Source organism: Lissotriton vulgaris, chromosome 4_1, assembly GCF_964263255.1.
Source record: "Lissotriton vulgaris chromosome 4_1, aLisVul1.2, whole genome shotgun sequence".
Taxonomy (NCBI): Eukaryota; Metazoa; Chordata; class Amphibia; order Caudata; family Salamandridae; genus Lissotriton; species Lissotriton vulgaris.
The window spans coordinates 223,886,042-223,910,024 of record NC_141691.1 but is presented as its reverse complement, the minus strand read 5'-3'; the positions used below and the strand labels follow the sequence as shown (position 1 = coordinate 223,910,024).

Below are 23,983 nucleotides of genomic sequence, written 5' to 3'. Positions count from 1 at the left end.
CCCTGTGCCTCATGGGAACAGTCCAGCCCGAACTGTCAAGTAATGTAATGTAAATGTAAATTGATACTTGTATAGCTCCCTACTCACCCGCAAGGGTCTCAAGGCGCTTGTACGAATACCGCTGTGGAACCCGTCCTGGCTTTCCCTGTGAGGTGTCCACTCCTGGGCACCCCCAGGGAGAAGGCCAGGCATCCTTAGCGTTGTGGGGGCCGTTGTGGAGATTAAGCAATCTATTGCCCAGAGTTGCAGAGTGGGACTCTATGATTAGAATAGGCACCGAGGCGAGAATTATCAGGTCCGTGGAATTCTGAGCCCAAGACCCGCCGAGGCGGGGAATTGAACCCTGGTCCCAGGCTAGACCTCTGCATCAGGGTCTGCCGCTCTAACCATTGAGCCACACTTCTCCTTTCATGTCTTTCATGGACCGGAATCAAGCATCCTAGGACCGGTTTCTGGCTATCAGCCGTCATCAGCTAGGATAGCTTGACTCCAGTGGTGTGGAGAGCATGGGACTCATGTCTGAGCATACCCATCCCACTCGGGGTGAAAATTGCAAAAAACACAGTTGATGGACAGAATGCAAAACAATGTCTTACATTCACCCCAGTACAAAGATCTGGGCCTAAATCCATCGTTTTTGCATATGGCCATGTCTGAACTGGGGTGGCAGAGTGGGCTAAAGCACGGTGATGGATTAAACCCAGACCTTTTGACTGGGTGTGAGTGTTTGATTGATTCAGATGCTCCGTCCATCACCACCCCCTTTTGTACCGGTTTTATATAGCACAGCAGCTGAGACTGGCGCCTGTTCCTCTAAAGGTCTTATGCTGTTACATATAGTTCGGCAGCTGAGACTGGAGCCATGACCGCTAAAGGTCTCATGCTGTTTTAAATTTGCATCAATAGATTATTTTAACACGAAAAGAAAACTATGGTATTTTTTTTATAATCAACTCTATTGGCATTTATAGCAAACAAAACATATAGAGACAGCGATAATTTATACAGTGTTTCAGATTCCATCGACATCAGCAAACTATGGTATCTTATGTGACAACCTTACTAGCACTTTGCTTGACCCATCTTTGTTGCTATCCAACAACAAACCAACCTTCCCAGCAGTGACACACTATGCCATAAAGGAGAAACAAGCTGGTTGGTGTGATCCTACAGGAAGCACATTTGGTCTCTCCTGATGGGAGTGCAGAAGAGTGGGGGGAAGGGCGAGTTCAGTTCAGCAGAGCAAGAGGAGACAGAGTTGTGTTATCAATGAGGGGGAAATACAGACAACAAGAGGGGGGAAAGGAACAGAGGGCATAAGGAGGAAGGATGTTAGGAAAAAAACCTGTGGCAGCAGTGTGGTGGGGAGACTGAAGTTAAGTTGGGTAAGTCTGAGAATCTGAACTTGTGAAAGACAGCTTACAACATCTGAGCCATTCTCATTGCACTATAATGGCTTAATCACTGCATTATATTAGAACACAAACATTCGCTTGCACAATTTAAGTGGAGACATCCAAATCTGTGCAATCCTGGGACATAAACATGCATATATATGTCTGACAACAGTAAAGCTGCCACATTGCAGTCCCTGAAAAGGTTTGTAAATTTCACCTCATGGGGGTGGGGATAGGGGTTGATAAGAATACTGACACTTTATTCAAAGTAGTGTAGCAGGGATTCCGTTCTCTTACAGAACTGTGCATAAAGATCAGGAACCTCAGTGAATTAGGGTGACCTAAAACTCACCTTAGTATCCAAAATCCCCTTACCGAGCTAGCTACAGTGACTCATTGGTCATAACAAACTACCAATGACTTAGACAAACCAGAACATGAACTTAGGGTACCTCAGGTATCGTGGAACACATGAACATTCTTTCGCTCTATAATCATTTCAAACCAGAACGGGGAGTAAAAGAAGACACGTGCAATTTTGAAATATTTATTATTCAATGCAAGGTTCTCAAACGCAGTATCTTATATAATACCAGAATACATATTATAAAGATCAGAGTTATCAGCATAGTCACTAATCCATAGTAAGCAAACGGTGATAGCATATTACAATGCAAAAATCAATAGAAATTTGTATCACCTATATTTCGCGCACCCTATTTAGCATACTATATTATATCTAAGAAGGTCTCATTTGGGTTTTAGCAGGGCGGGCCCATACCTCTAAATGTCAGTAGGAGAAGATCACATCATCAGCTACCAGCTCTCTGCATGCGAAGCACCATCAAGTGTGTTTTTGCATTCTCAGTAACTCTATCTTAAACCCGCTTAGAGCCCAATGTTGGCAGCAACTGTATTTGTGTTATGTCTAGTGGTGCGAGGATCAGAGCTCCCAGCAACCTTGTGTTAGGTTATTCTTAGAGGGGTTAGCACTCACTGTTCAGACAGTGTACCAAGCACGACTGATATCAGAGCAATAACATATTGTTCTCAAATAAATCACATCTTTCGTCTAGGTTGAAAGCTACAAAAACAATTATGTGTCGTGTGCAAACTGAAGCCAAAGGAAAATATGTTGTTTAAGCATTTAATAAACTCATGCTAACTTAACACAGTATATAGAAAAGCAGCATCTATATGACAGTAGTTGGGAATGACCCTAGAAAATATACTGAAATATAAATGACATCAGTTTATTCTTTTATGGCAGAGGAATGGCGTGAGGGTTAAGATTGTCTGTCCCGCACATTGTGTTAAAAGATGCAGAATATACTGTAAATAACTGAGGTAGCACATCATTCACAGTGGACTTTACAGTGTAAGGGGTATTTTTCCAAATGTAACCACATATGCATACATAGAGACCCCTCTAGTTACACAGCGTGCACTCCCAAACCATAGAAATCACAGAAAATAACTACAGAGCCCACTGAACAGTACAGACCTGATCGCTGAGTCTTCCCTTGAATTGATTGAGCAGGACAGAACCACTGCAGATCTCAGGTAACAGTTATTTCTATTTTATTTATTTATTTGTAGAGTTTTATGTAGCGCTGGCTAGACCCGGGGGTATCAGAGCGCTTAACATGTTTTACAGTTACTGCTGCGGGCACTTCAGCATCCTCAACAGAGACTACAACCAAGTGTCATTTTAAGGATTTTGGGGTCCTGTGCAAGAAATATTTGGTGGGGGGTGGGGGGATTGTTTGGAACAACTTTGCATTATAATGCCCATTTTTGGGTAATTAAACCCCCATATTGCCTAAAAATATTAAATTATAGGGCAGAAGGTTAAGACACAAATATAGACAGACGTTATCAAGACTGAAAGTGCACTCTCCCAGGGGCCCATTGGGATATGGGGGTCCAGGGCAATTACCCACTTTTCCCAGGCCTTAAAACTTCCCTGCTAGAACCAGATCCAACTCTGACACTTGCCACATCTCAAATTCCAAAGGGCCACCATGCATTACTTTGCTGTCAGCAAGGCGGGGGAAGTTCATATTAGGACGTGGGGAGTCCAGCGTGGACTAGCAGTACATACTGGTTTTATGAATCATCACTAGGGGGCAGGAAAATTTGCATAACTGTTCATCATACACACCTCTCCTCCATTTATTTATAAAGCACATCAAATCTGTTCATCTCAGCAGATCATGTTTTCATTGAAGCAAATGCTCATAATTGCAATTCTCAAAACTAATTCACTCCGCCATCATGCTGTGCCTTAAACGCAGTGAAAACTTTATAAACATGTAGCAATGCAAAACAAGAACTTTAGGAACTTTGTTTTTATGGAATGTTAGGAGAAGCTCTGTGTATGATTATGGAATGGACAAGTTCAGGCGAACTGTTGTCGCTGGAGCAGGGTCAAGACTGATTTGCATATGGCTGGATCCAAACTGAGGTGGCATGGTGGGCAAAAAGCGTTGAACTGGGATGTGGCCCTGAGCGATTGCCAGGGGCTGAGATTCAATCAAGCAATCAATCCATCAGGGGCATTGTAAGCGCACTACTCACCTGCGAAGGTCTCACAGCGCTGAGAGAGGAGGAGAGGGTCCTCAGATCTGTTTAGCCGAAGAGCCAGGTCTTGAGAGTCTTCCTGAAGGTGTCCAGGGAGGGGGCACGTCTGATGTCTGCCTGTAGCTCGTTCCAGGTCTTGGTTGCAATGTGAGAGAAGGATCTTCCGCCTGCTCTGGCCCTGTGGATGTGGGGGGTTTCAGCCAGTGCAAGGTTGGCAGATCGGAGGCTTCTTTTGGGTGCGTGGAAGTTGATTCAGTCGTTGAGGTATTTGGGTCCGTTGTTGTGTAGGCATTTGTAGGCGTAAGTGAGGATTTTGAAGGTGATACTTTTCTCCACGGGGAGCCAGTGGAGTCCACGTAGGTGTTGGCTGATGAGTTTGTGCCGCAGGATACCGAGGACAAGTCTGGCAGGGGTGTTCTGAATAGTCGGGAGTTTGCGGAGCAGGGACTTGTTGATGCCGGGTTCGAGGGCGTTTCCTTAGTCCAGATTAATTCTAGCATTTCATCCATCACCTTGTTATTGATGCAGTTTGTGCAACCAGGAGCAGCGTTATGAGAGAAAAAATTAATAAATAAAAATCAAGCACACAGATTACAAAAAACCATTTAGATGTCCTTCCTGCCACCCTTATTATTAAGTTTCTAGAGTAGGATGCTTTGGTAGGTTAGACATTTAACTGAAATTTGTCTCAGCAGATTTGTGATACTACAAGCAAACCTTTTTTATATAGGCCTGATTCACAAAAAAACAGCCTTCTAATTAAGCGGGAAGTAAATTGACGCCTCTCCTGTATGTATCATTTTTCGTGATTAACAAAACTTGTTTTCCAGAACTAGGCTCTTGACAGTTGCAACTGTCATTAGATTTCCATTTGGAATTCTGAAAACCCTGTTTATTTCCACACAGTTTACTTACTTATTTACAGTTTAATGGAACAAGGTGCATGCACTGTATTTTCCTCAATTTGTACCCGAAAAAGAAACCTTTAGTCTAGTGATGGCAATGATAATTTTTATTTATTAATTATTTAAATGAATTACAAAAACAGTTTCAACAATACAACGTATAAAGTGCTGCATTGCAGAATGCATTATGCACTTTATTAAAATAGGAGACTTAGGGGCAGATTTACAAGCCCATTGCCCCACTTTTGCGTCTCTTTTCCCATGTTAAAAATTACGCAAAAAAGACGCACGGGGCTTGTAAATTTTCCCCTTAGTGTTCAGGCACTTGCCCAGTAGTGAAACAAAATGTCAAAGGTTCTTTACAGTTAGAACTACCTTTTAAAAAAAAGGAGGGGGGACAAGTTGCATATGGGCCTAGTCCAATATCTGCAGTGTAAAAGTTAAGCGCAAGGGTGCCAGTATGTATGCCTGCTTTAGGAATGAGGTTGTTTTGCGACAGATGTCTTGACCCTCACCCAGGTGTCAGAGTGCAGAGATACTATGGCATTCAGTAGGGCTCATGTACCCCAGTGGGTGACTTGCAATGCTCTGCCTGGTTGTGTTTAACCTCAAAGTATGATGTCAGTGAAAAATGATCACCTTTTGAAAGTTGTAAAATGACACAATCCAAGCAATGACAATGCAACGCTGTGGTTGCAAACGTGTGGTCTGTGGTTGAGAAACGTCCGGTTGTGGAAATTGTACGTTTGTTCTGCTTTAAGTGTGGAAGAGGTTGGTACACTTTTTAAGTTAAATACACTGAGAGTATTACCCAGCCTCGATTCAGTGACTTTTATTTTTATGTAGGGAATTGATAGCATCTCTTGGCACTAATGCCTTCTGTTTATTCAAGAATTTCACCTGAAATTAATATTTTGCGCATTTGTAAGCTGCTGCTTGCCATTGTGTAAACAAAGATATTAATTGAGTAAGAGAACAGGAAAGTAATTATTGCAATTAGTGTTATGATGCAATGAGAGGGCTAAGATTGATTCACTGTTCTGTTTAGGAGCTGTTATGTTGAGGTCATTGATGTCACAAACATTTATGGAAAGACAACCTGATGCTCTGCCGAGCCTATGATGCTTCAGTGCCGCACTAAATATCCTGGTAGCCATTAATAGGTGTCTGGGACAAGCCCCAAGCTTCTCCTAAGCCTAGGATGTCCCAGTTTCTCAAACATGTTGGAAAATTGTTAATGTCTAGAAGCCTCCGCAGGTCTGCGACCTTCCAGGGCAGAAATGGGCAGGTGGTTTCCACTGGTGGTTCTAGCGTGTAGAAGTGTAAGGTATTTGAGGGATGCTGTTTGAGATGAGTTTCTAGTGCTTGTGGCAGCCAGCTCCAGTCTTCATTTTGCTCCTTTTCGACTCAGGAGAGATGTTGCCCTGTCTACTGCCATTTTGTAGGAGTTTTATCGAAAGTGGTGCCCTTGTGTTAGGAAAAAGTCAGAACATCTACTGGCATCCTTTAAAATGGAATTATGGATTCTTTGTTTTTCCCCTCAGGGATTGGTTCTAAGAGGGCGTCTGGCCTCCTCTCTGCTTGCCCTGTTTGTAGTTGCATGCTCCATTGTGGAAATGGAGCTTTGTAGCTATCACCAGACCTGTCGGTGAGCTGTTGTTCCAGTGACTACGGTGGCCTCTGCGCCGGAGGGTCATTGTAGGGATACACCCTGCACCCTTGGAATGTCTTCAGATGTAGTCTGCGACAGGCCTGGAATGTACTACAAGAGTCTTAAAAGGTTGCCTCCAATTGGCATACATTTCTTGCCATAGGAAGAGTACTTTGGGATGAAAAGCGGATTGATATGGTTGTCCACCGGGCGGGCCCTTCTGATTCAGTGATGGTATTGCATTCATGGTGTTACGTTTGTTGACATTACTCCTGGACTGTGAAGCCAGCCCTTGTTGACTTGGCTCATTGCTATTCGCTCTGCAACTATATGTTGTCTGTCTGTTATTGTAGGGGTGTGGTTTTGAGCATCTCCAGGGTAGGCGGGGTCAATATTACCTCGTTCATCGCTCACTATTTTGAGTTGTGAGGGAGTGAATCCCCAATCTCAATGTGCTAACTTTTTATTGGCTCAATCTTCTGCTGAGAGAAGGCCTTTGGGCTTTTTGTACAGCATTAATGTGAGGCACCCTCTTACCCCTGACACTTCATCCAGGCGCGCCTACCCCTTGCCGGCTTGCTCTTTTGTAAGTGATGCTTTAATCCCTTATTTTTCTTCTTTAGTTGTTTTCCTTTTCCATTGAAGTTAATGGTTTTATGATTGACTCGTCTCATTTAAATGTAGATTTATCTGGGGATAGCTACTTCTCTGGACCCTTCTCTTGTGATCTTGGGTGGAAGACGCTCGGATTCCTGTTGTCGTCATTGCTTCATCGTGTAGGTGAATCTTCTGCCTCAGATATTTTGAGGGAGTCTCTCGGAAGGTGTAATGAATTGGGAAATGTGCAGAGTTTTTCTGCTATCAGGCCGCAGGCCCCAGTGCAAGCACAAGAAAGGGCTGAACCGCTACCGAATAACCTCGTCATCACGATTGAGAGTTCTCGTCGAGGCCTTTGGTGCAGGTGGCGAGGGGTTTCAGAACTTGTGCAGTTTGCAGTGGGAGTCTTCATCTCTTAACTAAATCAATCTAGTTGTGTCCGCGGTGTCTCAGTGGTAAAGATGCTAGTTCATTGACTGAGATTTCACATGAGGATACATTGTCCTGATGGACTTGCGCCCTTGCCTCAATTAATGTACAGTGGCGTCTTTCTAACTTTCTTTTCTCCACGGCCTTTCTGAGTGGAAGGGAGGAGAACGCGACACTCTAGAGTTTCCTTGGACGAAGAAGATACATATTTCTTAATGGACCACGTTTTAGGTATCAGAGGCGTTTGAAAGGTGTTCAGTCATGTGGGTATCATGTTCCATCTCAGCCTGTGTCTATCTGCTTGGAAATTCCGACTCTGTGAATTGACAGGAATGTGTAATATTTCACACCAGGGTGGGACCCACCATAGTTCAGGGTGGGACCCACCATAGTTCAGGGTGGGATCCACCATAGGGGCCTGCTACTGTACGGTTGCCTGGGAAGAAATCGCTAAAGGACAGCTGCTGGGGTGTGTGTCAGGATGGGTAATATTCATGGGTGTGCCCATCACAAATGCTGCAAATTATGGATTCATTGTCTTGGATGGAATAGCTGCTGCACATTAGATGTAAGGGGGTCCCTCAGTGCACAAAGGCCTTATAGGGCAAGTCGATCTTCAGCCACGTTGATCTATATGATCGCAGACCCCCTCTGTGACTTGCAGAATCCCTGAAAAGTAGGGCAGGGGTACATTATGCCATACAGTCATGACATACCGGCAATAATTTATGGGCTCCTATTTACGGTTTTACATACTTCTACATATGGTTACCTATCTACCCATTACCTCACTAGTGGTTTATGTAGTGGTTAAAGGCACCCAAAAGCATCCCCCAAAATGTCAGTTACTTAAAGAATCCAGAGAGGAAGCAGGTAACATTCGAAAAGGAGAGGGCGGAAATCTTGAAATTGTGCATCAATTAATTTCCATCTCTGTGAATTCATATTCGCAACGAGATTCCGCGAGAGGGCGCTCGTGTTCGTGAGTTGTAATCCTTTTCTGTGCATTGGTTTTCAGAGTGCGTGTCTCCACTTGTTGATACTGGCAATGAATAATGCAGTTGTCAGCACAGACAGTGTATAATTCAGTATTTTGCTGTTAGGTAGAAGCACAAGTTTCTCCCCTTGTCTTTGGTGGTTGCAAGATTTTGTAAAGCTTGTTCTTGACTGTCATAACCTCATAGACACATGAGCAGTTTTATTTCTCTGCACCTCGGTGGTCTTGTTACAACCGTCAGGCGAAACACCATAGTATTGTTACTTACTGTGTAGGAATCCAGTTTGAGTGAGAGAGGAGCCAGGCCCTGTCATGTGCTTATTAGAATTTAATTTCCCAGTAAGTTGATTTAGAAAATTATTATTCCAAAAGCACGAATGGTTACAAATAAAAAAGCGCTGCTCTTCAATGGCACTTATTGGGTGGTGACCTTTCCAAATGTGTTTCTACCTCTCCACCCACCCCTGAGTCTTAGAGATGCCCCAGCATGGCGAGTAAGCAAAAACACAGAAAGGATACATTTATATTAACACAAATTAAAGACAGAAGGAGGTGCAGTATATGTTTTGGGACCAAATATGAAATTAGAAAATATTTCTCAGATGCAGCCTAATTTGCACAGGTCACTTTTCTTGATTCTTGTTTTCCTCTTGTTCGACTTTTCCCGCAATCTCTTTTGGTGTCCAGTTATCCGAGTGATACAGTTTATAGATTATTTTATAATTAAGGGGCCCTATTCACAGAAGTAATCTGAGACGAAACCCAAACTTTGCGCCTTGTGGTATTCACAAAGAGTATTTAGGAGTAGGAAAGTTAGGATTTTGTCTCAGTTAAACTTAAGTTTTACTTAAGTTAAACTCAAGACCAAAACTTAAATTTAACTGAGACAAAATCCTAACTTTACTACTCCTAAATGCCCTTTGTGAATACCGAAAGTCGTAAATTTAGGATTTTGTGTCAGATTACTTTTGGGAATCGACCCCTAGATTCCTTCTACTACGCCAGTGAGCTAGGCTAAAAACATCGGCAATAGATAAAACCTATGATACAATGCTTCCAGAAACTGCTAATAACTAGGAAAGCTGACATGGCAACTCCCAGGCAGTCCTTTGTTTCTGACTCCGGGGTGTGTTCACACTTCTTGTCAGGAGGTCTGATTCCCATCTTGGTGGTAGCAGCTGTAAGCGGCCAGGGCACATGAAAGACTGAGCCCAACCAGGTGGTTAATCTTTAAGGTAGCCACCTAGGTGCATGCCATATCAAACCATGGGTGGGGTAAATTGCCAAGTTGTTTGAAACCAAATATGACTATATTCAGCGTGACCATAATGGAGCTGGCAACCTCGGGGTTGCCCAGATGCCAGCCCATGCTATCCTATTGACTACGGATCACTTATAGTAGTCCTTAATGGGAAAAGGCTACTACGGGGACATATAAACATGCACTTATAAGCCGACACCTCTAATATAATGCACCCTTCCTCCCTGGTTTAGGAGGCCTACCTTATGGGTGACTAACATATATTAAAGATAGTGCTTTGACCTTGCCACTCCTGGTGAGGGCAAAGTCAATCTGGAACAGTTTGCACTGTTTCTGTAGTCTGCATTGGCAGGCCTGCTGACATCTGTTTACTTGGGTCACTCAGGGTGGCACAAATAGATCTTCAGGCCTTGGTGACCTCTTTAACACTCATGCCTTGGTACCCTTGATACCATTTACTAGGGATGTATAAGGGGGTTAACGTCCTTCACAATTGGAACTACGAATTTGCTTACATTGTGTTTAGGGAGAGAGCATTGGGGCCTGAGCAGCAGGCTACAGTATACGTTCAGAGTTATAACCATAAGCATTGGGGCAAAATGTGTGAGGGTGACCTTACAAAAAAGAGCACTTTCCTACAGGTTAAAGGTAGACAGGGTTGCTAGGGTTAATATAGATAGATAGGGTTGCTAAGATTGAAACATAGACAGATATATAGATCAACAGACCGATAGGATTGCGCAGCTAGCTAGATTGATAGATAAATAGATAGATAGATAGATAGATTGATAGATAGATAGATAGATAGATAGATAGATAGATAGATAGATAGATAGATAGATAGATAGATAGATAGATAGATAGATAGATAGATAGATAGACTGTCAGGTTAATAGACAAAATTTAAAAAAAAGATGTTTTATTATTTTTTAGAACTGAGCGGTCACCGTTAGTACAATACAATACAATACAAGTTGTAGAGCGCACTACATACCCGCAAGGGTTCCAAGGCGCTGAGGGGGGGAGAGGGGGATGCTGTTGCTGCTGGTCGAACAGCCAGGTCTTGTGCTGTCTCCTGAAGGTTAGAAGGTCTTCAGTTTGTCGTAGATAGAGGGGGAGGCTGTTCCAGGTTGTGGCGGCGTGGTGGGAGAAGGATCTGCCTCCGGCTGTGGCTCTACAGATGCGTGGGACGGTGGTCAGGGAGAGGTCTGCAGAGCTGAGTTTCCTGTTGGGTGCATAGAAGGAGAGTCGACTGTTGAGGTAGGCTGGGCCGGTCTTGTGGAGTGCCTTATGTGCTTGGATCAGGAGCTTGAAGGAGATTCTTTTGTCGATAGGGAGCCAGTGCAGGTTCCTGAGGTGGGGGGTGATGTGGTCGCAGCGCGGGACGTTGAGGATCAGATGTGCAGAGGCATTCTGGATTCTTTGCAGTCTGTTAATGAGCTTGGTCGGGGCGCCGGCGTAGAGGGCGTTTACGTAGTCAAGTCTGTTGCTAACTAGGGCCTGGGTGACTGTTTTCCTTATGTCTGTCGGGATCTATCTGTAGATCTTGCGGAGCATACGGAGGGTGTTGAAGCAGGTGGAGGAGACAGCGTTGACTTGTTCGGTCATGGTGAGTTTCGAGTCGAGGATGTATCATACCTTTACATATGGAACAAATTACAGTTTTGGTAGTTTGGTACACTCTCTTACACCTGCTCATAAATGCCCGTTCCATCGTTGCTCTCACATCTCCATCTCCACAGTGGGAGAGGTGCATATTTCCCCCCGGTAAGTGTTCCATTTGCCATATTTTTGTCCCACTTCTTGGGGTATCCTCTGGATTTAAATACTTCTTTTTCAGCAATTATGCATTTATCCGACTCCTTAGCCCATCCCCCACGGTCGGCACCTCAGCTGAACCCAATGTATAGCAAATGCACGTTTCACCAATGTATAACCCAGGGTAACCCATTGCTGTTCCATGTCAGGTCTGTCGCCTCCCAAATGTTCAGAAGCCCCATTCTTGGTGTCAGTTGGATATCCTTCCCAATAGCCCTGTGCATATGTTGTGTGGCTAAATCCCAAAGTGCAATCCCTTAGAGTGTGGTACAGGTTGGCCTCCTCGAGGCACTGCCTCTGGTAAAAGTGCATCTTCCCTGCGCCAAATGTTCATAAGTGTGGCGCAGGTGAAATACGAACTTTGCAGTACCTTCAATTGGATAAGTCGGTATTTAAGAGGAATGGCTGCCTCTCTCGGAGACATAAGTGCAGATTGCTAATTCTCTTCCTCTAATGGGCCTATGTGAGCTTGTCATTGTTCACGAAGGCTCGGAAGTGGGTCTGGCAGGGTATTGCACAACAGTCGATAGGTCAGTGATATCCCTTTTTTTATCAGGGGTCAGACAGTAACCTATCCTCCAGGGGGGAGGACTCGGGTATCTCCCTAGTCTCGGAAAGTGCAGCAGTAAGAGCATGGCGGATTTGCAGGTAACGGAAAACCTCCCCCGGCCAGGTCATAGTCTTTTTCCAGTTGTGCAAATGGTACCATTTTCCCTTTTTTCCAAAGGTGACCAATGGTAACAATACCAGTAGTGCCCTATCTGTCAAACCCGGGTTGATGACCTAGTGTCCCAATTTTTTGGGTCAGCCACAATGCCCTGGGCCTCTCCGGTGTTCAATACCCGACTCTGAAGTCTCCTCTGTACCACCAGTAGGGCTGGGGCACAATCCAGGGTACAGCCGGTTGCTGGCCAGTGGGTGTGTACCCCCCACCCCGCTCACCGCTACTGTCAGGATACTCTTGCGGGTCCCGAAGCGGAACCCTACAGCGCAACGTCACCACGGGACACTCTTCCCTCTTCAAGGGGCCGCCGCCCCTATTCCACAGGCTGGATTTAGTAATCTTGGGCAAAGGTCTACCCTCGGTCCTCCGCTCCGAGTTCTTTGCTGACCCCACTGGGAGCCTTATGTTCTATTTCGGTGGCCGCTCACTCGGGGCCCACCTCCACCGGGCCTGATGTCTCCTCTTATCTGCTGCGGCTCCATAGGCCGTTCGATTGTGCAATTCAGCAGCGTGACCACTCCCTGGGATTATGCCATTCCAGACTCTGCCATTTTTGGCCTTCGCACTGCAGCAGGTCCAAGGTTAGAGCCGCCACTCCCCGGCCTCCACAGGTGGTTACTGCCAGTGTGCTGGTGCCCACGGGTGCAGGAGCTGCAGTCCCACTGTTCACGGGTTCCGTGCTGCAATATAGGTCAGGATACATGGCGGATAGCGGGCGAGTGCTCCGGAGACGCGCTAGTTTCCCGTCGGTTGTTGGCCATGCCCCTCCCAGACTGACAAGATTGACAAGTACACAGACAGGTAGGTTGACAGACTGACAGGTATATGGGCAAGTAGATGGACAGAAAACAGATAAGACTGGTTGATAGTTAAACAGAGAGGTTTGCAAAGATCGATAGATAGATAGATAGATAGATAGATAGATAGATAGATAGATAGATAGATAGATAGATAGATAGATAGATAGATAGATAGATAGAAAATTGGAATAAATGGCACTGCTTCAATTAATAATAAAATAGTCAAATGTCTAGCAGGACATACAAGAGCACTGAAAGCAAACTAGAAAGACATATTAGCAGGACGAACAGGCTAAATTAGTTTACAAGTATAATTGTAGTCTTCAATTAAAACACATACCTGCATTACATACAAGAGTGCAGTTTAAAATGCACTTTATTGCGTGCATGTGAAAAAAAGGAATACTGTATGAAGAATGTTTTGAAATGGACACAACCTCTTAATCTGTTAAATAGCAGCAGTCAGGTGAAGAAAGACCAATGAAAACACATTTACACCAGCAGGAGACAGCAACTTATAACGTGCCCTGTGCTCACATCAGTCTGTAAACACAAAGGCAACACTGAGCAATGAAAGTGAAAATAAAAACACTGGCACACCTTGTGTGAGGATGTGCTTGTGGTGAAAGAGCAACATGCAGTGACTCAAACTGCAGGTAGCCAGTGGCTGAAGTAGACTGGTACACCACCTTATGCAGTGTGCTCTAGTGGGCTGAAGCAAAATGTGAATGACACAACAACAGGCCAATGGATAAAAAGAGCTGGTAAAAGCCATTTTAAGTAAATATATTATACGTATAATTTTTATTTTAAATATATTTTTATTAACTGAAAACACAGAATCATATAAAGAATAGACATTTCCGGATGCATAATAATGCTCATCTTATTCTAAAGACTCCCCTAAAAACAGTTATGTAGTGGGTATACATATACAAAGTAGTTTCATTTAGTATTTTAAATCCCCCCCTTTTGAGTTATACATATAATTTTAGTAAAATCAAAAGGTTTTGGCTAACGCCAGACCTTACAAGATATTCCAAAATGTCTTGTGCCAATTTTGACTTTTTTTGCCCAACAGCTCTTGGAAACGTAAAACTGAATGTTTCATATAAGTATTAACTTGAGGAAAATCACTTTCAAACCTCTCCTATACCTTCTGTTCTCCTTGGCAGATCTTCAAATAAGTAAGTTTGACTTAGTTTGTCTTAGTTGGTGTGAAATAGGAGCTGTGACTTCTGCTGGGGAGCAGGAAGACAGCAGGCTGATTCCTAGAGACCCTCCAGGTAGCCCTAGTTCCATATTCAAGTAACCTGAAATGTACTGTTGATGGGAGGAGAACCAAGGTGACAGTTTTATTTCAGATAAATGATGAATGTGACTGTTGATATTGCAAGATGTATTGTCAGTTTGTGCTTTTGTATACATTAAATAAAAAATATAAAGCAAGAAATTAATAATACTGGTAAGTCTAACTTGAAATATTTTGAAAGCAAAACTAAAACTTCATCATAGTTCAATATATTGCTTAATGCATATGTGGAATAATGTGCCTTGTGTCTTTGCAGTTCAGATCTGGGGTCCTGATTACGCAGGGGTGCTGCTGGAGGCTCGCAACCCCCCTGAGACCACAGCAATTGGATCATGGATAAATCCTCCAGTTAACACCAAGAATCTGCTGGTAAGTTTAAAGATCCAGACTTGTAAACTGCATATTGTATTATGCAATTAATTCTGCACTTTAAAATAAGGCATCTGGTCATACCAAAATTGGACCTGTAGCACAAACCAATGTCAAGATACCTAGGGCCATATGTACAAAAGCATTTATGCTGTTGCAAACATTTTGATACTGCAAATTGGACTGTGGGTGATTGTGAAAATGCCTTTTCAACTGAACAGAGCACAAATTGTGATTCGGTAACATGTTACCCAATCGTAGTTTCTGTTTAGCGATTTGGTATTTGGGAAGGCTGTGTTTAGGGCGTGCCTTCCAAATACTGAATTGCAGTGCTAGGTATAAATGTTTTGCAACCGAATTACAGTTGCATAACATTAATATTTTACAGACACCTGAAAGATGGTGGCAACCATTCACAAATGGGATGGGGTCCCCATTGGACCCCTTCGCCTTTGTGAATGTTAAAACCAGTGGCGGCTGGTTATAAAGGGCGAAAGGGGTGCTGCCCTACCTAGCATCCGAGAGGAAAGGAGAATGAATCATGTACAACACGAAGCAGCTTTAAATAAAGTGCTCTCTGCTTCGTGCTAACACAGATTCTTTTTGTTGCTTTTTAATGAAAGAACTGAGGAGCGAGACAGGTCCTCGTGCGCATGTGCTGGCTGGCTGGGGCGACGGCTATCGCTCGCCCTTGAGGCGCACACACGAGGCGCGTGATGTCAGCATGGTAGGAGTGGCCGGTAGAAGCGGTGATGGATAACTCGTATATGGGCAGGGCCGGCTCTAGGCATGTGCAAGCTGTGCACCTGCCCAGGGCCACCAAACCCCAGGGGCCACCACGCCAATATATATCCTTAATATATTGATCCTATGAGGATGGATACATATTTGCGTGGTGGCCCCTGGCAGGGATTTAGCGGCCTCTGGCTCTGTTCCACTTCTAAACTCCCTGACCCCCTCCCCTCTTTACTGGCCTGCGCGCTCCGCCCCGCCCGGACCCCCTCATCCGGGCCCCCTACCTACGCTCCCTGCCCAGGGCCACCATGAGCCTAGAGCCGGCCCTGATACGGGGCGCTTACGCTGCTGCCCAGGCGTTTTCAGCAGAGCGCCGTTGAAATAAATGATAAGGGGCAGGGCTGGCCTACATCGAGGAAGTGAAGTGGGTGGCAACAACTGAAGGACTCCCTTCATGTTTGTATGCTGTTTAAGCCTTCTGATTGGATGTCGGAAGCTGGGGTAGTGGGCTGTGGAAAAGTTTGTCTAGGCAAACTTCGGTGTCGGGATAATAATCAGAATGCAGCAGGTGTGCGTGTGTCGTGTATCGTGTTGTTGGCGGTTTATTATCCAGAAGGGCAACGGGTACAAGCTTTCAAGGTAAGTGAACAAGTATAATTTAATGTGGAACATAATATACTCTCTTTCGGTCGAATGAGGGGTTCATTGTGCTTTTGTTGTGTCAGCTTTATTAGGAACGAGATGTCAGGTGCGCAAGAACATTCGGCATTAGGCCTTAATTTAGTGTTTTACGGGCTGCTGACCGCATAACACCAGTCAAATGTGAGCAAGGGTACAGTCGGTAGAAGCCGAGGCCTGGGACTATTCCTTCAATTCATAAGGATAACAGACTGAAGACTATTTAAAATAGCGGGAGAAGTTTGTTGGGCACGTGCACCAGTTTAAATTACGGCAGTGCATTGTTAGTGTTTCACTTACTGTTTGCTAGCCACAATCTCAGCCGCAGAACAAGCTGCAATCTGTCTGAGGGCACGTGTGCCACATATCAGGGAATTATTAATAGCCTGCAGGTATTGACAAGCAATGTAATCTGGTAGGGATACAGTGTATGCCCTTGCGTGGAGAAGCGTGGCTCAATGGTTAGAACGGCAGACCCTGATGCAGAGGTCTGGCCCGGGACCAAGGTTCAATTCCTGCCTCGGCAGCTCTTGGACTGAATTTCCCCGGACCTGATAATTCTCGCCTCGGTGCCTAGTCTAATCATGGGTCCCACTCTGTGACTCTGGGCAATAGCTTGCTTAATCTCCACAACGGCCCCAGCAGCGCTGTGGATGCCTGGCTTCACCTTGGGGGTGCCCAGGAGTGGACATTTCACAGGAAAGCCAGGATGGGTTCCACAGCGGTATGAATACAGTGCTACGAGGCCTCCGGGTAGAAGTGCGCTATATAAATACTCTACATTTACATTTACATGAGCTGTGCCTTCAGATGAAAATGCAATTTCTCTCGGATATTGAGATGTATTTTACCGAGATTTTTGTAAGCACTCTGATTAATGGCATCCGATATCTAGCTGCAGTACAGGTCTAGACCACCCTCCTCCTTTACCTCTCGCGCTTGACTAATGTGGCAACAGAAGGCTCAGTGAAAACCAAACCAGTGTTACATGGGTGGGTATAAATATTGTTAAATGAGGCCCGTTATGTTACAGACTGATGGAGCTTAATGCTGAAGCCATCAGAAGTGCCCCTGAGAAGCGCGACCACACAACAGGTCTAGAAAACACAAAAACCAAAAAAGTACTTCTGCATTTAATGCGGAGAAGGTAGTGCAATGTTTCACATGTAGGGTACGCGCGCTAATGTCGCACTGCCAACACAGTAAAGGCAAGCCCTCATTCCAAGGTTTAGTGCTACTTTCCTGCATAGCATCTGGCACGTAACATGCGGCTGATTGGTTGATCTAGTAGGGTTTCAGTGTAACACTTTGTTAGTTTGTTTTAGCATTCGGTTCACATTGTTGGTGAAGTTGGTTCAGTAAGTACGCTAAGCTGTACATGCCCTAGCGCAACATTTTTCGCCCACCACTTTCAAAATCTACCAGCCGCCCCTGGTTAAAACAAATATTTTTTTAAGAGCAGGCAGTACCTACGCTTAAAAAATAAAACTTAAAGCATTTCATTTTTCTTTTTGAAAAGAATCAAGAAATCTTTCAAGGCAAACGGCCTGCATTTATAAAAAATATAAAGATTGTTTTATGAAAAAGCAATAGAGACATGGTAGCCTGTTGATTCCAGCAGATCACCATTCCTGTGATGCCTGTAATTACTAATGGGTTGCAAATTGCGACCTACCTCGTATATATATCTGAAGTTTATAAGTTTACTTACATTAGTAATAGTGATTTACTAATCATGATTCAGGAAAAAATAGCAATTCCATTTTTTTGTACATTTGCCCCTAGTTCTGGAAGGAGCAGAATGACCAATGGCAGAACCCTTTTGGTCAAAATATTAATTGCCAAGTAAATCCTCCAATGTACATATTGTTTCTTAATTTATCTGCCTGATTGTATTGATGTTTCATATACTACAGAGGACTGGTTAACTGTTTCCCTAATTCCCAAGTCAAAATTGACCAAACACAAACTTTCATTGAAGCCTCTGACGAATGCTTTAGGTTGACTGTCATTGGGCTGTGGGACATCTGAATAATACTTACCTCCTCAGACAAAGGCATTTGCATGTACAGGCTTTGAGCATTGACTCAGACCCTAACTACCATATTCCCTGGATGCACAAGGATTTGAGGACTTCCATGTATGAATTTATATGGCCGCTCAAATGTTGAGTGCGTAGTCTATGCTTTACGTAGGTGCCAATATTTACTAAAATGTATGTGAAAGCAGTGCACACACATAGGCAGTTAGTACTTTGATAGACACAGGACGAATGGCAGATGAACTACATTTTCTGGAACAGGTCTTTTGAAAGGAACATGCTGCACTCCCCAGTACTATTTTCTAAGAATGTGCAGAGCCCCATGTACCCAGGGACAGCTACACGACCTGCACTGTCGTCACGTGTCATCAGAGACTATCCAACCCACAGTAAAATGGTGGCTTGCTGTGGGCTAATTGCACAGCCCATGTGGCCACTGTACAACCAGATCTATCTTTGTTTTGTTTGATTGATTACTCCTGTATTGGAACTTTCATAGATTCACATGCTTGAATCATTCCGTCATCATGGTGGGAGTCCTCGGTATCCTTATTATTGTATTACCAGGGGGTTTATTAGGAGGAAATAAAATAGTCACATTGGAGGTTCTGTAAGGGCAGAAAGTATGTGGCGATGCAACAATCATAATTATGACTCACCACTAACACCTGTACTCATGAACTTGCGTTAACATACGTTCAGTTGCTCCTGTGGGTGCAGTGAGGGGGTTAATGCTGACAATAGATCTACCTAGAATAGAACCACAATAAAACTAATTTCATAACACGCCATACATCGCATTTTGCGATGCAGGGCGCGCAACAAAATTTGTTTATTTAATTGAATTGTTTACTTACCTGCAATCATCCATATTCCGGTGTTTACCACTCCCCACCCTGCCCCGCTTGTCTGCCCCATGGAACTCCTTCCACGGGGCGCGGCTGCGGATGGCTGACAGCTGGTCACAGAGAGATGAGTTATAGAACCCAATCTTAAAACTATCTTGCAAAGCAAATTCAGTATGTTATAATGTTTACAACCACGAGTTGATGTATTGCAAACCTCACATCAGGAGCAGAGGGCCTTCAATATTTTGCCTCTGCAAATGGATTTAAGTGGCAGAGGTCTCCCTGAAGGTGGTCACTGAAAATCCAGTGATTGTAGAATAGAAAGACATCTAGACGGCTGCAGAACACCTTCCACTTCACTAGACATACCCAACCTTTAGAGACTGCTGCACTTCGAAAATGTCAAGGCTCTTCAGGCCTGATTGACATCAGATTAACAAGAGGCATCCCAGGCCAGGGACCTCCTGATCTTGTCTGGAACCCTAAGCAAGAGAGGCAATAGGGAAAAGCAAACAACATCCCCTGAGGCTATTGAAAGAGGACTACATGCAGTCCCCAAGCCGCCATTAGTTTCCCCATTGGACAAAAAGCAGGAAGCCGAGTGCTCTGTTTGGAGGCTAAAAAGTCTACAGCGAGAATCCTCTGATGTCCTGAAAAACTTCCGGGCGAAGAGAGAAGTCTATTGAGGATGGAAATATCAGACTGAGAGCGCTGGGCCTACACATTCTCTACTCCTGAAAGGTAAGAGGTCTTTATTGAATAAAAGTGAGACTCTGCCTATGACAATAGGGAGTGCGCCAGATGTTCCAAGAAGGGAAATGGTGCCCCCACTCACTGACCATCCAATCCAGCAGGTCCTTGCACTGTATGTGGGCTGCATATGATTGCATTGCCATCAAGACTTTGATCAACTTTCTCCAGTTGGAAAGCCTCTTGAACTCCACTCCTCAGCTGACCAAAAGCCTTGAGCCAAGACTAAATCCAGAGAGGAGAATTGGGACGAGACAGAGTGGACGAATGGGTAAAGATGCACCACCACTGTGGTATAAGAGAAAACATTACATGTAAGCAAACTACACCTCGCAAAATGCCATACATGTATAGCATCCAAGCAAACTACTACTACCATGCCTGAGCTCATATCAGAAACTCACAAAAACCTAACTTGAACCAGTAGCAATGACCGAACAAGTTCACACAACCGTACCAAACAGCTGCCATAAACACCAGGCATAAAATGCGTGCCAAAGAAGTACACATCACTTATCCTTAAGATAACAGACACGCTTGCAGAATATTACTCAATAAAATATAGTACGACAGTGTAGCACACACAATAAAATCCGATATAACATTGTAAAACCAGCCATACCACTTTAAATATAGTGCTCAATGCAGGAATTTTTATTGCCTTGGAGATATGCTTTGCTAATAACGCGATATCTCTGCAATAAAAACCTGCGATAGCCGGCGCTAAAAAATGAGCGCTAAGCGCGCTTTGTGATATTTATCGCAAAACGTTGCTAATATGCCCCTCCTGTCCTGCTAGTTCCCATACTCCTAAATGTCTTTGAGAATTAAAAGCTTGCTTTGGTAATCTCAGTAGTTTCCTGAAGCAGTTCTCTTTCTACTTCAACTCGCCTGCATTACATCAGGTCTGTCTTTCATGCATGCACCACACCCCCTTCACTGTGACCAAGTGAAGAAACGGAAAGAAACAGGGCTAGTAGCAGAACGGGGCAAGAACAGGGCTAGTAGCAGAACAGGACAAGAAACAGGGCTAGTATCAGAACAGGGCAAGAAACAGGGTTAGTTTCAGAGCAGCCGTCAACAAAAGGAGAGGCAGGGTTCAAGGGCACTCTTAGTCCCCAATCAGTAAATACATAAACAAAGGAAGAGTGTCCGTCAGTATGGCGTTTTATATGGTGGAGATAGCACGTAAGAATATGAGGCCAGCTGTTGTTGGTCAAAGGGCTGGACCAACTTTCAAGAAAAAATACATGATTTTTTCAGGAAACCCTCACTCACCCTAGTGGTGACATGCTTCATCATCGGGTCCACTGGGGAGATCGAGTACCTCCCCAGTGTGCTACGACGCCAGGAGACTGCGGAGCAGGTTTTATGAGAGTGAAGTGTGAAAAAAGAGTGTAGTTAAAAATGTCAGAGATTGTCCCAAAAAATCATTTATTCGCTGGTCAACTTGACATAATAAAATTAAAGACTATGTGCAGGGAAACTATCCAAAAGAAATACTGGTGTTTCCCTGTTAGGGGAAGGTCAACATGTTTCTGCCCTTTAAGTGTGTGAATTTACAGGGCTTTCGTCAGGACCAGTAAGCGAGTGTTACCTCAGCAGGTATAAGCGCGCTAAGGCCTACCCTGCCGTAGGCAGTGAAAGTTAAAAAGTAGCAGCACTATGTGTAAAAAGGTGCGTTTTAAAAATACAAACCAAAAGGCTGGGGGATTTAACCTCTATTGCGAGGAGCCCAGAAGTCTGTGAGTAGACAAACAGAGAACACAAAAAGACATGAAAACAAAGACAAGTAGTCAATAGTGATCAAGTTTTGTTGCCAACTAGACTGTGGTGTGGCGTGATACGTGCTAACAAACCTATCAAAGGCCGTGGCCGTGATGGGTTTCGTTGTGGGCTATAGGTTGTGCCCCAGAGTCATGGTGATGGGCCTCAACTAGTGCCAGAGTTAAGTGATCTGACACAAGGCGTTGCGCAATTTGTGAGGTAATGTCAATGGAGGCTTGCAGTGCTAAGTCCATCCGTGTGGGAAGCCGGTCGGCTGCCCGTACTTATAACATTACCTATAGTTAGGAGGCGGAGAAGTAATCCCCTTGGTGATGCGTAGAAAACAAAGCTACGTAGTAGTTATGCGTAGCCCCGCTGGCCGTGGTTTAGGGAACTTAAAATCGGCACGCATAATAGTGAAATAAATGGAAATATAAGCGAAGCAATCCTCACTTGTAATCAAAGTGGACCACGCCCCATAGATTCAGGGGGGGGGTGGGAGCGACAATGGCACACCCTATCAAGGTAAAAACACACAAACATACGGAGAGTTCAAGAAAACTGGCAGAGTTACACACACAAACACTTAGCTTGTTTAAGATGTCCAAAGAGTAGGTCTTACGCCCGCAACGCCCGGCACCCACTCGGCACCTAGCTGTCCCCCGCTGGATCTCGTGGATCACGAGCAAGGGGCGAGCCCGGCGCTAAGAGGGGGAGGCGTCGAGGCGTCTGCCAATAGGACGCGTTTGTTTGGAAACGAGGCTTGGGAAGCAAGCCCCGCGTTGCCTCACGCGGATCGCTCGCGTCTAACTGAGCGAGAATGAGGCTTGGGATGCACGCATGGTGCGCATGCGCGCACAGGAATGGAGTCACAGGTTGTGTTTACAACGAGGCTTGGCACGCAAGCCTCGAAGGATCAGCAGGTCCGTTGTTAAGCCTCGAGTCCGTTTTTGTGACGCGGACTTCAGTGAAAATGTGCAAGGTCAGGGCTTAATAGGCTGATTCACTGGCTTACAGGATGCTCACATAAATAAGGCATAGGGGAAACAAAAAGAGGTACTGTGTCCAGGAATTTACTACTAGTGGTGCATCGTTTTTATGTTGTTGGAGCTACTAAATATTACATATTTTGGACAATGATCTGGAATATTGAACCACAGGAAAGCGAGTCATTGCTGGTCAGTATTACTGTTTCAGAACGCTAGCCCAGGGTATTTGATCATTTAATCCTTGGATATGTGTGTTGAGTCTATAGACCCAGCGTTGCTCCTTTTCAAACAGGATGTTCTCTCTGTTTCTGGGATTATTGACCTGTTCTATTACTGTCCAGGTCATGTCATTGGGAGTATGATTCGCCTGCAGAAAATGTTCGCTGAGTTTGGTGGTTACTTTCTTACAGCGAACATTGCTGCGATGTTCGCCAATGCGTGTCTTGACTTTCCGGGTCGTCATACCCACATATCTCTTGGCACACGGGCAGGTAATCAAGTATATAACGTTCATGGAGTTGCAGTTGGTATGGGATTTTTGGGTCCATACTTTGCCCGGTTCCAGATTTAACTGTTTAGTGTGGGTGGTTAAATGACAGACACTGCAGTCTGTGCATGGAAAATGGCCAGTAATGGGGGGTAAATGCCATGGTTCAGTGACGGATCTGGTAAGCGATGGTGGGCATTTTAACGGTCTAGTGTGGACCAGGGCATCCTTGAGACTTCTGCCCTTTTTGAAGGAAAAGAGTGGTTTTTCCCAGTCACCAATACTGCTGGTGATAGTTCTCCAGTTCTTATTTATTGATTTTTTGACATGGTCTGAAAGCGTGCTATATGTAGTAACACACGTTAATGGGACATCAGTGTCAGTTTTCACATTCTCTTCAAGGAGGGCTTCCCGAGGCTGGTTACGGGCCCTGGTCTGTCCTTTATTGAGGATTCGTTGGGGGTAGCCTCTTTGTCTCAGTTTGACAGTTAGGTCCTTTGCCTGTGTCTTATAATCTGTAGTGCTGCTGCAGTTTCTTCTTAAACGGAGGTATTGCCCATAGGGCAGGTTTTCACGCAGTGGCCTTGGATGGAAACTGCTGAATTGCAGAAGGTTGTTCCTTGCCGTAGGTTTGTGATGGGTCACAGTGGTGAGAGATGTCCCATCGATCTTTATCACTACGTCCAAGAAAACTATTTGTTCCTTGTTGTAATTGTGAGTGAATTTTAGATAAGGGTCAAGGGTATTGACCCAGCTCAGGAAATCAATCAGATTGTTTTCAGTACCCGTCCATAGTATGAGAATGTCATCAATGTACCTCCTCCATAGTCCTATGGAGGAGGCAA

General features: G+C 44.6%; 1 protein-coding gene across 1 annotated transcript in view; it reads left to right on the top strand.

Annotated features, from left to right (window-relative positions):
• Positions 1 to 23,983, top strand: part of LOC147718592 (putative defense protein 1) — a 61,195-nt gene that overhangs the window by 5,781 nt on the left and 31,431 nt on the right. The window contains exon 2 of the mRNA XM_086918542.1: positions 14,731 to 14,843. Within this exon, the coding sequence (XP_086774668.1) occupies positions 14,731 to 14,843 (113 nt within the window). The remainder of the gene's footprint in view (positions 1 to 14,730; positions 14,844 to 23,983) is intronic.